The following is a 17,503-nucleotide window of genomic DNA, read 5'->3' as shown; positions in this document are numbered from 1 at the left end:
GAAATTACAGCTGGAGGTGGGGGAAAGTGAAGTTCCAGGAGGCAGCACCTTCTGGGCTGGTGAGAGAGCCGCTGAAAATGAGACAGGTTCTCTCTCTGACTGTACAGGGGAGATATTTGCAGCTGCTTGCGGATGGTTCACGTCAAGGTGCTGCTGCCCCTCTGCAGACCTGAAGGGGTGTCTCTGGGACTGTCAATATGTGTGTGTGTATGTGTGTGTATCTCTGTGACTCCCTGTCAGTATGTGTGTGTGTGTCTCTGTGATTCCCTGTGTGTATGTGGGGCTTTGTGACTCTATGTGTGTGTGTGTTTCTGAGATTCCCCGTGTCACCTTATCTGTATGTTTGTATATATTTCTGTGACTCCCTATTAGTCTGTGTCTCCCTGTCTGTATGTGTATCTTTGTGACTCTGTGTCTGTATGTGCATGTGTTTCTGTGGCACTCTCTTTATATGTGCGTGTGCATCTCTGTGTCTTCCTGTTTGTATGCTCTGTGACCCCCTGTGCCTCCCTGTCTGTATGTGTGTGTACATTTCTGTGACTCCCTATCTCTAGGAGTAAGTATCTGTGACTCCCTCTCTGTGTTTCTGTGTCTCTGTGACTCCTCATCTATATGAGTGTGTCTCTTCTACTTCCTGTTTGTGTTTATTTCTCTGACTCCCTATCTATATGTGTGTTTCTGTGACTCCTTGTCTGTCTGCATGTGTGTGTGTCTCTCTCTCTGTGATTCCTTGTCTCTGTGTGTGTTTCTTTGTTACTCTCTGTCTTTAGGTATGTGTGTCTCTGTGACTCCCTGTGTCTCCCTATCTGTATGTGTGTGTATATTTCTGTGGCTCCCAATTTGATTATGTATCTGTGTCTCCCTGTCTATATATGTGTATGTGTGTGTGTGTGTGTGTGTGTCTGTGGCTCCCTGTATGTGTGTCTGTCTTTGTTACTCTCTGTCTTTATGTATGTGTCTCTGTTGTGTGCTTTATGTGTGTGTGTCTGTGATTCACTGTGTCTCCCTGTCTGTATTTGTGTCTGTGTCTCTGTGACTCCCTGTCTGTATGTGTGAATATATTTCTCTGACTCCCATTTGTTTGTTTATATCTCTGTGACTCCATGTGTCTCTGTGTGTGTGTCTCTGTGACTGCCTGTTTCTCTGTGTATGTGTCTTTTTGACTTCCTGTGTCTCCCTGTCTGTATGTGTGTGTATATTTCTGTGACTCCCTGTCTGTATGTGTGTGTGTGTGTGTGTGTGTGTGACTCCAAATCTGTATGTGTGTGTCTCTGTGACTTTCTGTCAGTCTGAGAGTGTGTGTGTTTTCTGTGACTCTGTGTGTGTGGTCTCTGTGACACACTGTCAGTCTGAGTGTATGTGTCTCTGTGACTCCGTCTGTCTTTGTGACTTCCTGTTTGTGTACTCTGTATATGCGTGTGTCTGTGTGACTTCCTGTGTTGCCCTGTCTTTATCTGTGTGTATATTTCTGTGACTCCCTGTCTGTATGTGTGTTTGTGTCTGTGCTCCTTGTCTGTATGTTATGTATATGTGTGTCTGTGACTTCCTGTTGTGTGTGTCTCTGTGACTTTCTGTTTGTGTGCTCTATGTGTGTGTGTCTCTGTGACTCCCTGTCAGTCTGAATGTGTGTGTTTTTCTGTGACTCCCTGTGTGTGTCTCTGTGACTCCTTGTCTGTATGTTATGTGTGTGTATCTCTGTGACTTTGTCTGAGTGTGTGACTCCCTGTCAATCTAAGTGTGTGTGCTTTTCTGTGACTCTGTGTGTGTATCTCTGTGACTTTCTGTCTGTTTCTTTGTGTGCCTCTGTGACTTTCTGTTTGTGTGCTCTGTGTGTGTGTCTGTGACTTCCTGTCTGTGTGCTTGTTTCTGTGACTCTCTGTCAGTCTGAATGCGTGTGTGTTTTTCTGTGACACCCTGTTTGTGTGTGTCTCTGTGACTTCCTGTTTGTGTACTTTCTGTGTGTGTGTATGTGACTCCCTGTCTGTATGTGTGTGTGACTCCTTGTCTGTATGTGTCTCTGTGACTGCTTATCTGTATTTGTGTGTGTCTGTGTCTCCCTGTATGTGTGTGTGACTCCTTGTCTGTATGTGTCTCTGTGACTGCTTATCTGTATGTGTGTGTCTGTGACTCCCTGTCTGTATGTGTGTGTGTGTGTGTGTGTGACTCTTTGTATGTGTCTCTGTGACTGCTTATCTCTATGTGTGTGTGTGTGTGTGACTCCTTGTCTGTATGTGTCTCTGTGACTGCTTATCTGTATGTGTGTGTGTCTGTGACTCCCTGTCTGTATGTGTGTGTGTGTGTGTGACTCCTTGTCTGTATGTGTCTCTGTGACTGCTTATCTGTATGTGTGTGTGTGTCTGTGACTCCCTGTCTGTATGTGTGTGTGTGTGTGTGTGTGTGACTCTTTGTCTGTATGTGTCTCTGTGACTGCTTATCTGTATGTGTGTGTGTGTCTGTGACTCCCTGTCTGTATGTGTGTGACTCCTTGTCTGTATGTGTCTCTGTGACTGCTTATCTGTATGCGTGTGTGTGTGAGACTCCTTGACTGTATGTGTCTCTGTGACTCCCTGTATGTGTGCCTCTGTGACTCCCTGTCTGTATGTGTGTGTGTGTGTGTGTGTCTGTGACTCCTTGTCTGTATGTGTCTCTGTGACTGCTTATCTGTGTGCGTGTGTGTGTGAGACTCCTTGACTGTATGTGTCTCTGTGACTGCTTATCTGTGTGCCTCTGTGACTCCCTGTCTGTATGTGTGTGTGTGTGTGTCTGTGACTCCCTGTCTGTATGTGTGTGACTCCTTGTCTGTATGTGTCTCTGTGACTGCTTATCTGTGTGCGTGTGTGTGTGAGACTCCTTGACTGTATGTGTCTCTGTGACTCCCTGTATGTGTGCCTCTGTGACTCCCTGTCTGTATGTGTGTGTGTGTGTGTCTGTGACTCCTTGTCTGTATGTGTCTCTGTGACTGCTTATCTGTATTTGTGTGTGTCTGTGACTCCCTGTTTGTGCGCTCTGCGTGTGTGTCTCTGCCCTGTGACTCCCTGCGGATGCTACCCGTGTGTCTCAGCCCTGCCTCACTTGTACTTGTTTAAACTTGACGTTTTGGCCCTGGGGGGTGTTCACAGAGCAGCAGAGATCTCCTCTGTGCAGACACCTGCTGACCCCCAGCCCCTGCACACACATCACACTCCTGACCCCCTGCAGGCGTCCACCTTCCCAAAACAACGCAGTGGCCAGAGCGAGTGCGGCTGGTGGCCAAGCAGAGAGGGAGGATTTGCATTGCCACGCCCTCTGGGCTAGTCAGTTCTGTGAGGGCGGGGCCCTGTACAAGTTTGCCCTGGTGGAGCAGGAGGAGGAAGTCAAGAGAGAGAAAGAGGCAGAGCCCGGGAGGAGAGTGTGAGCAGTCCCTGTGACAGCAAGAAAGCAGAGACCAGGATCTCCCTGCCTGGTAAGTGCTGCTGCAGAAGCAGATGTTAACTGCAGCTGCTGCTGCCGCCCTGAGCCCAGCCCCCATACACCAGCCCTTCTCTGAGCCCCTGCTGTGACAGAAGCAGAAGTTAGCTCCAGCTGTGCTGCAATCCAGCTCCCAGAAACCCTGCGACTAGGACCCCCCCATTGGCTCCAGCTGTGCTGCCAGCACCAACTCCCTGCCACCCTGATTCCGGGTTCCTTTCCCGGTGTCCTCCGGGATCTGTAGAGAGCAGGGCAAAAGGGCAGCACGTGCCCTGCGATAAAGGCCACGAGAGGGGATTACTCTCTTGCCACAGGAAGAGCTGATGATGCTAACAAGGCCTCCATTCAGTAACCCTCTGGTTCATCTTTATTCTGCCAGTGGCATCCTCGTGCCCACCGCACTGCTGGCACCACTCCCTGCTTTTTTGTGCCCTGCATATAGGGGTCGGGGGGCAGCTCGCCCGCGCTCTCTTCCTTGTGTCAGGAAGGCTGCCCAGCGGCCTCGGGTCACGTCTGTTTCCCCAGATCCCCAGGGGGAGCGGTCTCCAGCGTGCCCCTCCTGGCTCCTTCCCTGAGAGAGAGGCTGCAGAAGGAGCTGCTCTCCCAGGCCCCTCTTGATGTCAATTTGTTTTCACTCCAGGCCTTCCCCCAGCCTTCTCTCGGCAGAGGGATTCCCACACGCCTTTGTGCCCCCAGCAGCAGGGGATGTGCCTGTGACATCACTCGGGAGGGAGCTCGGTCTGTGATGTCACATCTGCACCGTGATGTCATTTCTCAGCACAGCAGGACAATCAGGACTGCGGGCACAGGCCTGGAGAATAGTTACCTTCTGAGGGCAGCAGCCTGGCAGGCGCGTAGGCAAAGGGGTTGCTTACCCCATGGCCGCCCTGTGCCCCCCTCAGTACCGTGCTGCTGTCAACACCCTTCACGCTTAAAAGGCGAAGTTTGCACAGCCCGTGCCCTGCTCCAGGTGGCAGGGCCCCAGGGGATGCCATTGGCTTCCTGTTGCTTGGTGCACATGGCCCTGCGCTGTGCAGTCCCACTCTTGCCCCCTTTCCCTCAGCGATCATAATTAAGAGCAGATGAGTGAGAGCAGGAATCCATCCGTTCCTGGCGCTATGCGCCTGGCTGCGCTCGCTCTCTCTCTCTCTCTCAGGTGCTGGCATCCCCAGCCCCCAGAGTTCAGGCTCCAGCCCAGCTCTCACTGTTTGGTCTGCCTCATCCCTCTCGGTCTCTGTTCCCTCCATCCCCTCCTCCTCCTTTTTCCATCCCTCATGCCGTTTCCTTTCCTACCCCCCTTAATTCTCTTTCTCTCTTGTGCGTGGTGTCTCTTGTGTGTCTCTCTTTTTCCTTTCTGTCTCTCTCTCTCTCTCATCTGGCCCTCCTCCGCCCCCTCTCTCCTCTCTCCCTGGGGGTGAGGGCTGCCTTGCAGAAGAGGAAACTTCTTGGGCTGATAAGAGAGCTTGTGGTGAAGGCTGCGGCGGCAGCAGCAGCTGTGGAAATCATCCTGCAACCCTGGCACTGCAGTGGCTCGAGACTCTGCTGGGTGCAGGGAGGAGGGAGCCAGGCTGAAGGAGGTGTTGCTCCCTCCCACCCCCACAAAAGAAAAAAGAAAAATCTGAACCTAAGAAAGGTTGATGATCAGTTCTCCCAGCTGTCACCGGAATAATTGGGGGTGGGATGTTGTGCTTTAGAGTTGGCTAGGCCCCTGGCTCCTGGCAGCACTGCAGGACCGTGCCCCCCCCCCCCCCCTCCACACACACACACACGTCCCCCCTCCAAATGCGAAGCAAGAAGTTCCTGGGTGGGGAGCAGGACCCTGCTGCCTTTTAGAGTTTGGTTCTACTTTCCCAAGACGTTCCTCCTGTCAGCTTTCTTCTAATTTATAAGAGCTGGCTGAGGCGAGCAAGGGGGAGACAGCCCTGCAGTGGCCCCCCCCCTCCTCGCTTCACCGGCTTGGGTGGCGATGGGGGGGGTGGCCGCACCAGGAACTGAAGTGCATGGTTTTCCCATCATCTTTTGCATTGTAAAGTCATTAGGGCATGAGGAGGCCATGCTCTGTGTGTGGGGGGAGAGGAGTTCTGTCTAGGTATGTTTGCCTGCCTGGGTTGTGTGTGTGTGTGTGTATATGTGTGTGTATATGTGTGTCTGTCTGCCCGTGTGTGTGTGTATATGTATGTGTGTGTCTGTCTGCCTGTGTGTGTGTATATGTGTGTGTATATGTGTGTCTGTCTGCCCGTGTGTGTGTATATGTATGTGTGTGTCTGTCTGCCCGTGTGTGTGTGTGTGTGTCTGTCTGTCTGTCTGCCCGTGTGTGTATATGTGTGTGTGTGTGTCTGATGGCCCGTGTGTGTGTATATGTGTGTGTATATGTGTGTGTATATGTGTGTGTGTCTGTCTGCCCGTGTGTGTATATGTGTGTGTGTCTGTCTGCCCGTGTGTGTGTATATGTGTGTGTCTGTCTGTCTGCCCGTGTGTGTATATGTGTGTGTGTGTGTCTGTCTGCCCGTGTGTGTATATATGTGTGTGTGTGTGTCTGTCTGCCCGTGTGTGTATATATGTGTGTGTGTCTGTCTGTCTGCCCGTGTGTGTGTATATGTATGTGTGTGTCTGTCTGCCCGTGTGTGTATATGTGTGTGTGTGTGTCTGTCTGCCCGTGTGTGTATATGTGTGTGTGTGTCTGTCTGTCTGCCCGTGTGTGTGTGTGTGTGTCTGTCTGCCCGTGTGTGTATATGTGTGTGTATATGTGTGTCTGTCTGCCCGTGTGTGTATGTATATGTATGTGTGTGTCTGTCTGCCCGTGTGTGTGTGTGTGTGTGTGTCTGTCTGCCCGTGTGTGTATATGTGTGTGTGTGTGTGTCTGTCTGCCCGTGTGTGTGTGTGTGTAAACAAAAGGCACTCCTTTCCTGCCTGTCACGCTCTCCCTATCTGCTCCTATCAATAATGGATGGTGGGCTGGAAGCACGCTGAATATTTGATGAGGACAGAGGGCCCCCCCCCCCCTCCATGGGAAAGAGCAGCACACCCCTGCCAGACACACGTTGCCCTCTGTGTGTCTAGTGCTCCTCAGCAGTGCTACAGCAGGGGGGGGGGGTGGTGTCCCTGACCCCTTCATGTGAAGGTGATGGGCCCCCGACCGGAAAAGCCCTTTCTCCAGGCCTTAACAACTGGTGCTCTGCATCCTGAGCTGCATTCCTGCTTCTCCCTCCTGGGATATTTAGGGGCTGTGGATGGCGGGAGGTGGCAGGGCCTCTCTCTCTCTCTGTCGGGGTACATCTGGGTTGTAGATGGTGAGGGGGGGGGGGGCGCGGCCTCTCTCGGGTTATTTCTGGGCAGTGGATGGCGGGTGAGGGGGTGGGGCCTCGGGGTATTTTCTGGGCTGTAGATTGTGGAAAGTGGCAGGGCCTCTCTCGGGGTATTTCTGGCCTGTAGGTGGCACGTGGAATAGTTCTGTGGCACAGGAACTTTCTGGAAACTGTGCTGAAACCAGAGCATTCCACGTGGGGAGAAGAGACCCTGCGGACACCATGCAGCCCATTTCTTCCTCCTCCATTTGCCTTAGGGCCTCACCTGCTCTGACACAGGAAGGGAGGCCAGGATGTCTGGTTTCGGGCCCCCCCTCCCCATGACGCTCTTGGGGCCCCTCGTTCCTCCGCCCCGTGCACCCCTCCGGCGCCCCCTCTTCCCCCACTAGCTGATGGGGCCACGTGCGTGGTGGTGTTCACGGACTCGTGTGGCTCCGTGCCATACAGAACCAGGCCTGGCTTTACCCTACTGCGTGCAGCCTTGCTCGTCCCAGGCGTTTACTGCAAGTCCCAGCATGCAGCGGGATAAAAGCAGGGCTGGGGGGGGGGGGAGCCTCTCCCTTCGCCCTGGCTGTGGGCGAGGCGGCTCTTCTCCGTCGTGAGTGGCGCGTGCGCGCCTGCAGTCTCGTGCGTGTCTCTGCGCCCATGTGCACTGCGGGCGCCCGGGCTTCGGCGGAGCAGCCCTTAATCAAAACCAGAGCTTTTCCTCCTGTTGTCTGCTGTGCAGCCTGCTGTAACAATTTGGAGGCCCTGGGGGCTAACTGAGGGGGAGAGACAGGGAGGGGGAGCCCCGGCGCAGCCGGCAGCGGGGACGCCGGGGTCAGGAGTTGGGCCCTGCCCCCCCCACCCGGACTGCTGGTGCCTCCCAGGGAAGGGGGCGGTGGGTCCCCGGGCTCGGAGCAAGCTCTCAGCAGTGCGCCCCAACCCGAGGGCAACGGACCCGTGGGTGCTTGCCTGGATGAGCTGGGACGCTCTGCTGGGCAGGGACCGTCTCCCATGTGATGAGAAGTGGTAATGGGGGGGCGAAAGGGAGCCGCAGCCTGGTTCCAGAAACCCAGCAGGGCTGGTACTAACGGATCTTTCCCCCCTCCGGAGGGAGGGAGGGACTCGCGCCTTCCTTAGGGGTCTGATACTGCTCTGTGTTTACCATGAGTCCTGTCCTCCTCTGCTAGTCAAGGCACATAATCTTGCCTGCAGCATCGGGAGGTGCTCTTAGGAACATAAGATGTCATGTGTGGAGAGGAGAGGGGCACGTTACCTATGTGGTAGTGTTTACTCCCACACACAGACACCCCCCCTCCCGCTTCCTGCACAAAGCAGGTGTTTGCCCCCAGTCAGATCTTCCGCCACGCACATCCGTGAGCGAGAGAGGCCTGCTCCCCCCCCCCCCCCCCCAAACCTCAGTAACCCCACTCTCGCTGTCCTTAACTTTCCTACAGGACGTGGGCCATGGCGACGAAGGGCTGCCTCAGCGTCACCAAGTACTTCCTGTTCATCTTCAACCTCTTTTTCTTTGTGAGTATTTGGTGCACCACACATACACACACAGACACACACACAGACACACACACACACACCAGCAGCGCAACGCCCACCAGGCTGCGACACTGGCCTGGATCCTCTTGCTTACCCCTCTCTCTCTCTGGTCCTCTTCCAGGTCCTGGGAGGTTTGCTGTTTGGCTTTGGACTCTGGATTCTTTTTGACAAAACCTGCGTCATCTTTGTGTTAGGTGAGTGGGGCGGGCCGGACCGGCTCCCTGTAGGGGTGGCCAGAGCCTGGGGCAGCACTGCCCTGGCCTGAAATGCCTGGGGAGAGGAGTGCGTACCCCAGAGCTGAAGGAGAGAGTGTGGCACAGCCATAAAGCCAGGTAAGGGCTGGAAAGAACAGACTGCAATTTTCTCTCTCGGAAACCTTTTCACGGGCAGCCTGGTGTACAGATTTGGGGGCCGCATTCGTGGAAGCAGCACTCTCGCTTTCCTTCTCTTGTGCGGGCTGGGTTTTCTGGGGTGCACACACGGGGACAGGGATCGCTGTAGGAGGGAGCGCGCGTGAGAGAGAGAGAGTATAGGGAGTGACCATGCCGGGGCGGGTGCAGGGTGACCTGAAGGGACGGCACGGTGTCTGGCGGGTGCAGGGTGACCTGAAGGGACGGCACTGTGTCTGGCGGGTGCGGTGCGATCTCTAGGGGTGGCCTGATGTCGCCTCGCACGGATGCAGGGTTATCTTTAGCGATGGTGCGGTGTCTGGCGGGTGCGGTGCGATCTCTAGGGACGGCGCAGTGTCTGGCGGGTGCGGTGCGATCTCTAGGGACGGCCTGATGTCGCCTCGCACGGGTGCAGGGTTATCTTTAGCGATGGTGCGGTGTCTGGCGGGTGCGGTGCGATCTCTAGGGACGGCGCAGTGTCTGGCGGGTGCGGTGCGATCTCTAGGGACGGCGCAGTGTCTGGCGGGTGCGGTGCGATCTCTAGGGACGGCGCAGTGTCTGGCGGGTGCGGTGCGATCTCTAGGGACGGCCTGATGTCGCCTCGCACGGGTGCAGGGTTATCTTGTGTCTGGCGGGTGCTTCAGCCCCTTCTGGCCTATGCGTCTCCCTTCTCTCTCTGACAGGTGCGTCCTCGGCTCTGAAGATCTGGTCTTATGTGTTTTCCGGTGTGGGGATCTTTACCATGCTGCTGGGCTTCCTGGGATGCCTGGGCTCCTTGAAAGAGATCCGTTGTCTTCTTGGCTTTGTAAGTATGACTTGCTCCGGCTTGGGGGGGGGGTGTGAAAGGGGCGGAAATCTCCTTCCTCAGCCAGCCAGACACACGCAAGGCCCTTTCTCTGCCAGTAAGAGGGGAAACGGAGGGTATTTCTACCAGAGCGGAATAAGAGGCATTCTTATGATGATAAGACTACATCTCAGCTGTCATTCGCACTGGCAGCTATTTAATAAGAATGTGTGTGTTTGAGGCGGGGGACGTCGGTGGTGGGTGAATGGGATGGGTTGTCGGGGGGGAGGTGGAATAGGGCAGGGCGTCCAGTGTGCGTGTGTCTCCATGAAGTGGAGAAGGAGGTATGGAAGTCGAAAGGACGACCTCAATCCTCCCTTTTAAAATTGTAGGGAAATGGTAAAGGCTTCTTGGTTTGCCCAGGCCTTTCCGAGTGGTGCAGGAGCGGGTAAAAAATATTTGTTTCCATCAACAGGGCGCTTGTGGCGGAGAAGCTTAAGGTTTATGGCAATTGTGAAAGTCAAGGGCGATGTGGCTAGACGGTGACTTTATATAAGGCAGAGAGGAGCCAGCAGAGCAGAAGGTCCACGCAGGGGTGACTGTGGCGGACGACAGCCCCTGACTCTCTCTCTCTTTCTCTCTCTCCGTTGCAGTATTTTGGGTTTCTGCTTCTGCTCTTTGCGGCTCAGATCACGGTTGGCGTGCTGCTGTACACCCAGCGGAACACCGTAAGTGGCTCTTAAACCGTGACCCTCTCCCGCCGGCGCTGGGCCACGGCTCCCGCGGCCGGCGTGCCGCCGGGAGAAGCCCTCCACCGCGCTCTCGCCCCTTCCTGCCCCTCATTCCTCCTTCTCTGCTTTCCCTTCCAGCTCCGAGCCGCCGTGGGCGATTATGTGAAGGAGGTCATAAAGGGTTACGGCTCAGGGCCCGGTCTCAGCAACAGGGAGGAAAGCTGGGACTTCATCCAGTCGCAGGTGCGTGCTTAAGGTCTCTCTTGCTCCCGCCGCTCTCCCCCCCTGCGCTCGTCTCCTGCTCAGTCGGCTCTCCCTTCTCGCCACAGTTCCAGTGCTGCGGGTGGATCGCCTTCGAGGACTGGGAAGAGAATGGCAAGATCCGCAACGCCAGCGGCCTCCTGTACGCCTGCTCCTGCTCCAACACCTCCCTCCCTGCCGGGCACAACGCCAGCGCCGGCAACGGCTCTGCCAGCGACGAGCCCCCGTCGGGATTCTGCCCGGCCTCGGAGGAGCACGCCTGGCCCGTGCACCGCAGGGTGAGTGCCAATCCCCGCCCAGGCCCGCTGCCTCCCGTGAGCCCGTCGCCCATCCCTCTGCTCCTGTCTCCTCTCCGCAGGGCTGCATGAGCAGTATCCAGACCTGGCTGGCGGGGAATATCCTGATCATCATGGCGGTGTGCCTGGGGGTAGGCCTGCTGGAGGTGAGTAGCAGCGTGCCGCGCGGTCCCCCCCCTGGGAGGGTGGGGAGCGGGGCCTCGCCGGTTTTTGATGTCACCTGCCTTTCCCTGCCTCCCCCATGGGTTTTCCTGAGGGAGGACCTGCATCTCCTATTCCTCGGGGGGGGGGGGAAAGGAAGGATTAATAGGAAGGGGCAGGCTGAGCTGGCAGCTTGCAGGGGGGGGGGGGGGGCGGAGAGGAATGGGGAAGGGCGCAGGGGGGCACTGAACGAGGCAGGGAAGTGGGCATTCAGGAGTTGAAGGATGGGGGTGCAGCGCAGCGGGAGCATGGAAGGGTGTGGGGGTGCCGTTGAGGGGCAGAGCACCTTGGGGCGGGGGGGGGGTTGTCGCTGAGCAGTTCCGGTCTAATGGCCCCTCCTCTCCCCCAGACCTTGCAGCTGCTGTGCCTGACTCTGCTTCTGTGTTTGGAGAGGAAGCTGAGCAGGATCTCCTCCTCCTCCAGCGAGACTCTCTTCCTCCCTGCCAGGTGGCTGTAGTGTGTGGGGGGGGGGTTCACCTTGCTGTGTGTGTGTGTTTGGGGTGGGGGGGGGGGGGGACTCGCATTGCCTGCTGTGCATGTCTCACGGGAGGGGGAGGGGCGGGTGCAGGGCTCACAGCTCTGTCGCTCTCTGCGCCGGGTGGTTGGGGGACGTGGGTTTCGCCCTGCCCTGCATGCGTTTTCTCTCCATCTTCCCCAAATCTCATGAACCAGCTTTTGACCTCTCTCTCTGCCCCCCCCCCCACCCCTCACCCCCATTTTGCTCCAGTACTAACATCCATTAACCCTTCCTTCCCTGGCTCACAGAGACTTTTACCTGGAGTATTGGCAAGGTAAGAGCGTTGGGGGGGGGGGGGGGGCTGGCGGCAGAAGCAGGGTTTCTGGCTAAGAGCTGTGGGGGGGGGGGGCCTTGGGGTAGCAGCAGGGGGGGGGGGGCATCGTTCGTCTCTGGCCCTCCTACAAGAGGCCACACTCTTTTTAAGAGCACGAAGACCCTTGCTGTGCAGGTGCCCGTCCCCCGGAGCTTAGGCGTTGGGAGGCTACAGCGGGAGCTCAGGATCCAGGGAGGGGAACCGTGCTGGCGAGTTTGGGGAGAGGCCGGGCAGGTACCCAGGGACCAGGCCCTACTGATTTCCCTGCTTCTCTCTCTCTCTCCTTCTCCAGCTCTTTGTCATGACGTTGTCGATGTGTCTGTGTAGGAACTTGGACCAGGACTACAACAAGCTGGCTCGTTACTCCTAGAAAAACCCCTCCCCCACCGGCAGCGATGTCGCTTTCTTCTGTTTTTGCACCCTCGTCCAAGTCGAGCGGGCACTGTGAATGCGGTCTCTTGCAGCGTAAGAGACGTCGCCTTGCGCCAGCTGCTCCCTAGGAATCCAGTCCCTCCTTTTTTACGCTAAGAACTGGAAGTTGTAAGCAGCGTCTCTTATGGCATAAGAGATGTCATCTCTCTCTCGGGAGCCAATGTCAGTATTAAAGTCGTCCCCCCCCCCCTCCCCTCGATACTGGAATAATGCAGCCATCTCTGAGTCTTATCTTGTTATCTCTGTGTTTAGTGGGTGGGGGGGCACTGTAATCATTTCTGAACGATCAGGTTTTGTGTGGTTTGTAATAAAAAAAAAAAATGCCCTTTTTTGGAATATTTGCAGTGGCTCCTCTCTGTTACCACGACCAGTCTGTGGGGGGGGGGGCACTGAAAGGGTTTCGGGGAGGGGAATGATTAGGATTTTGGACAGAGAAGCTCCCGGATGGGATGCACGGTTCCAGAAGAAGAGGAGGAAAGTACAGCGTGGGGGGGGGGGGGGGGGGGGAATGAGCGTTTTTCCACATCATTTCTTGGAAGAAGCCACGAGCGTTCTCCTCGGACGAGCAGCCCTCTTGCTGGGGGGGGAGGGGGGGGCAGAGTGACATCATAGGGCGCCGCTGGCTCTGGCTGGGAACCGCCTGGAAGGTTCTTGGCGCTCGTGCTGCGGGCACCGCGGCGGGCAGCCCTCGGCAAAGCCCCCCCCCCCCCCCCTCATCGATCCTTTTAATCGGACGGCGGTGTCCAGCGGCTCCTGGCCCCTCCGGTCAAGGCCCTCCTGCTTTACAGGTTTTTCCGCCCATTCTACTTTTAGCTTATTTAAACATGTCTAAGGCTCTCGTGCCCTGGCAGATGCCCCCTTCCCCCCTCCCGTGGCCGAGCTTTGGAAGGTGCCCTGCCTGTCCTTTGGAAAACGTCCCTCCCCGGGAGCAGAGCCACGACCGCGAGAAACCGTTTCCGGTTTGTGACGCGAATGCCTCTCCCAAGGTGCCCAGCCGGCCTCGCGGTGGGGAGTCCGGGAAAGGTGGGGATGCGGCTTTGCTGGGTCCTGGACAAGCAAAGGAAGTGGCCCTAGCTTGGGAGTCAGCCCGGGTCCCTCGGCGGTCAGCACCGCAACGGGGAGGGGTCGCGTGGCCTCAAAGACTCCCGGGAAGCTTTGGCTCCGCTAGAAGATGGCGGCCATGATCTGAACTTTGCCACCTGCCCCTCGGCGCTCCCGGGTGAAGCTGCTTTCATCCGGTAGGGCCTTCGGTTGGCGAAATTGAAGGCCTTTTTTTGCGTGATCCGTCCACGGTTCCCGGGGGGGAGGAGATTCTTTCTGTTCAGACTGGGGATTGTTGGATTTGGGGACTGGCGTGGGAATCTCCGGGAGGGATGATCTTGTTTCACGATCATTTTTTACTACTGTTCTGGGATGTGTGCGCCGGTAGGCGGGCAGCTTAGTATCTGCCTCCCTTGTTGACGCCGTCCCCCCGTCACGCAGACGAGACGGTTGTTTCGGGGGCCGTCGGTGCCATTCCAGGGACCTCTGGCTGGGCTGGGGGGGAGAGGGGAGCTCCGCCGGCCCAGAAGTGGTTTGCTGATTGCGGCCCGTCCAGCGGCTCGCCAATGCTGTCGCTGGGAGATTTGGGGCCCAGGACTATGGGTGGGGGGAGGGGTTCCTGTTGTGGGAATGTAACTTGCACTAGGGTCATGGTAAGGCCAGGAGATGGGTGCCCATCACTACTGCATCTAAAATCGATGCTGGGGGACTGGATTAGCCGAGTGAGGCCCAGTTTGCTTGGAAGCGGCTGGCATGAACGCTCTCCGAGTATGGGAAACGGGCGGAGTCCGGCGAGTTGTTGTGAGTCCGGGAGCGATGGCGCCCGCTTGTTGGTGATGGGAGGTGCCTCCTCCTTCCTGAATTCGTTGTTCTCCCTCCCCCCCTGTTCCTGGGATCCGGCCGGACTCATGGCCATATGGGGCAGGTGTGGCGAGCCGGTCGTGGAGCAGGAGGGGAGGAGAGGGCCACGCAGAAGTGGCGGCTATAAGGGGCTTTTCCTCCCAAGTCAGGTGACAGGTGTCGAGGCTGCCACCGGGCCTTGCACTATTTCCCCCCCCCCCCCCCCCCCTTCACCCACGAAGCACAGCCTGCAGGGGGTTCAGCTCCGGGCCGGCTTCGCCCTGGTGTTTCTGGGCTTGCGGATGTGGCCCGGGGAACCAGTTCTATCTTGTCGGCCTCTGGGGGGGGGGGAGGGGGGGCAGGGGAAGGTCATGGCCTTGCGCTGGTCTTTCCCATGGAGACCGGCAGCAGTCGCTTCCTGGCCGGAGCTGGGAGAAGTCCCTGCTTTTTTTTTTTTCCCCCCTCTCCAAACAGAAATAGGAAAAATTTGAAAAGGGAGAGACGGTAGAGTTTGCTTTTTCTATTTAAGAACATAAGAACATGCCATACTGGGTCAGACCAAGGGTCCATCAAGCCCAGCATCCTGTGTCCAACAGTGGCCAATCCAGGCCATAAGAACCTGGCAAGTACCCAAAAACTAAGTCTATTCCATGCTACTGTTGCTAGTAATAGGGGTGGTTATTATCTATTTATTTATTTATTTATTTAGTTTCTTTTACTATACCGATGCTCAAGACTAGGTCTTATCGTACCGGTTTACAATGTAACTGAGGGGAAACCAATTAACATCAAGGTAGAAAGTAAAGTTACATTAAACAGGGAGCATAAAACCTGGGCAATGGAAGACAGTACAGAGTTTAAACTAAGAAACAATTAGAGAGAGAAAAATATATAAATCAACAAAAACTGTAAGATACAAAAACATAGGTTTATCCTAGGCAGTTATTAGCCTGGTATGTCCAGAGGGAGAAGGAAAGGGTGAGGTTGGGTGGGGGGAAGGGATTGGGGAGGGGTGGGGGAGTGAGAGTCAGTGATGGTTGAGGAGATCCTTCAGCGGTAGGCTTCTGCGAAAAGCCAGGTTTTCAATTTCTTTCTGAAAGTTGAATGGCATTGTTCTTGGCGTAAGTCTTGTGGAAGTGAATTCCAATGTAGTGGACCTGCTGTTGAAAGAGCTCGCTTGTGAATAGTGTTGTGGACCGATGATTTGTTGGGGGGGGCCTTGAGCGAACCTTTGTAGGCGGTTCTGATCGGTCTTGCGGAAGTATGTAATTCAAGTGGGAAGGTGAGTTGGAGAGTGGATTGCTGGTAGACTGATTTGTGGATGATGGTGAGAGCCTTGAAAAGTATTCTATATTGGATGGGCAGCCAGTGTAGAATTTTTAGTATTGGTGTGATATGGTCCTTGCGACGAGTGTTTGTAAGGATCCTGGCCGCTGCGTTTTGCAGCATCTGAAGAGGTTTGGTGGACGAAGCGGGCAGACCAAGTAATAGAGCATTACAATAGTCGATCTTTGAAAACAGTATGGTTTGAAGCACCGAACGGAAATCCTTGAAGTGTAAGAGCGGTCTAAGTTGCTTCAGGACCTGTAGCTTGAAGAAGCATTCTTTGGTTGTGGCGTTAATGAATTTTTTGAAATTCATTCTAGAGTCAAGGGTGGCCCCAAGATCTCTGACCTGGTTTGCTAATGGGATGCTAGCATTATTTGCAAGGGGGTTGTTGTCACAAGGGGAGATAACCAGTAGTTCCGTTTTGGAAGTATTTAGGACCAAATTGAGACTCGAGAGCAGAAGGTTGATGGCGTGTAAGCAGTTGTTCCAGAAATTTAGAGTAGAGATGGGGTCTGAGATGGGGATTATGATTTGTACATCGTCCGCGTATATAAAGTGGGTGAGATTGAGACTATTGAGTAGCTGGCATAAAGGGAGTAGATATATATTGAACAGGGTAGGGGAAAGAGACGAACCCTGAGGTACACCTTGGTTTGATGGAATGGAGTGAGATTCTTTGTCATTTATTTTGACTTTGTAGTGTCTGTTGTTCAGAAAGGATGTGAACCAGAGCAGTGCAGAGCCGGATATGCCTATTTCCATTAAGCGGTTAAGGAGGATATTGTGGTTTACCGTGTCGAACGCGGCAGAGATGTCGAGAAGGGCTAGCAGGTAAGATTGTCCCTTGTCAAGGCCCATCAGGATGTTGTCCGTTAGAGAAAGAAGGAGGGATTCTGTGGTTAGAGCGTTTCCTGAATCCGAATTGAGAGGGGTAGAGAATATTGTGGGAGTCCAGGTAGTCTGTGAGTCGGATGTTGACAAGCTTTTCCATTAGCTTGGCTATAAAAGGGTAGGTTTGCAATGGGGCGGAAGTTTGCAGGGTCGGCTGGGTCCAGGTTGGGTTTTTAAGTAAGGGTTTAAGTGAAGCAATTTTTAAGGAGTCCGGAACCGATCCTTGATTGAGGGAGCAATTTATGATGTCTGCCAGCGGTTTAGCAATGGTGTTAGGGATGGTGAGAAGTAGTTTGGTCGGTATTTGGTCCAGAGGATGAGTGGAAGGTTTCATTTTCTTGATTATTGATTCAATTTCCAGGGAGGATGTCTGTTCAAGAATTTCTAGTGACGGTCTGTGGATATTTGGTGAAGGGTTATTAGTTGCGAGGCTTAATGGTTGCGAAGGGTTTGGAGCCATGTTAGTTGAAGCCAGGGGGGCAAGAAGGTTTTTGATTTTGTTATCAAAAAGATAGCCAACTCTGTAGATTTGTTCTGGGCTTCTTCTTCTGGGATGGTGAGGGGCATAGGTGTGGTAAGGGCAGCTACATATGAGAACAGAGTTTTAGGGTCATATAAGAAGCCGTGTATTTTTTTGGCGTAGAAATCTCGTTTGGTGCGGGTAATGGATGTCCTATAGTAGCTCATTGCAGTTTTGTACGAAGCAAGTGAGGAAGCGGAGGAATCTTTCCGCCAGCGTTGTTCTTTGTGTTGTAGATCCTGTTTGAGTTTCCTTAGTTCGGTTGAGAACCAGGGTTTCTTGTTCGTGCGGGCTGGGTTGATAACTTTTGTTGTTACAGGGCAAATTCTGTTAGCTACTGAGTGTGTAATAGTTTGCCAGGAGTTCATAGCGGTATCCGCATCTGAGAAGTCCAGTTTAATTAGTTCTTCGGCCAGGCTGTTGTTGAGAGTGTCCATGGAACAGGGTTTCCTGAACTGGATCGAGGATTTAGTAACAATAGGAGTCAATTTTTGTTTTATATATAATTTTGTAGTTATCATCGAGTGATCTGACCAGGGGATGGGAGAGCAGGAAGGAGGGGTGATGGGCGAGATGGTTTCGTTAGTGAATATCAGGTCAAGCGTGTGGCCTGCCTTGTGTGTGGGGTTGTTTATAATTTGTTTGAATCCCATAGCCTGGAGAGAAAGGA

At 54.7% G+C, this 17,503-nt stretch overlaps 1 protein-coding gene across 4 annotated transcripts; it reads left to right on the top strand.

Moving 5' to 3' along the window:
• The first annotated feature begins 3,290 nt into the window (after positions 1–3,290).
• LOC115080964 (CD82 antigen-like) lies at positions 3,291–12,548 on the top strand. 4 transcript variants are annotated; one of them, XM_029585449.1, is made up of 11 exons: positions 3,291–3,442; positions 8,192–8,267; positions 8,410–8,482; positions 9,361–9,482; positions 10,115–10,189; positions 10,331–10,435; positions 10,522–10,731; positions 10,812–10,895; positions 11,300–11,397; positions 11,716–11,741; positions 12,073–12,548. In XM_029585449.1, the coding sequence occupies exons 2-11, from the start codon at positions 8,202–8,204 to the stop codon at positions 12,105–12,107; spliced, it is 894 nt and encodes a 297-aa protein (XP_029441309.1). In that variant the 5' UTR covers positions 3,291–3,442; positions 8,192–8,201; the 3' UTR covers positions 12,108–12,548. The 4 variants fall into 4 exon arrangements, with proteins under 4 accessions (XP_029441309.1, XP_029441313.1, XP_029441311.1 ...); XM_029585453.1 differs by lacking the exon at positions 11,300–11,397; XM_029585451.1 differs by lacking the exon at positions 11,716–11,741.
• The last annotated feature ends 4,955 nt before the right edge of the window (positions 12,549–17,503 follow it).

Source organism: Rhinatrema bivittatum, chromosome 19 (assembly GCF_901001135.1).
Source record: "Rhinatrema bivittatum chromosome 19, aRhiBiv1.1, whole genome shotgun sequence".
Taxonomy (NCBI): Eukaryota; Metazoa; Chordata; class Amphibia; order Gymnophiona; family Rhinatrematidae; genus Rhinatrema; species Rhinatrema bivittatum.
The sequence above is the reverse complement of the archived record's forward strand: the minus strand, read 5'-3'. Positions and strand labels throughout refer to the sequence as shown.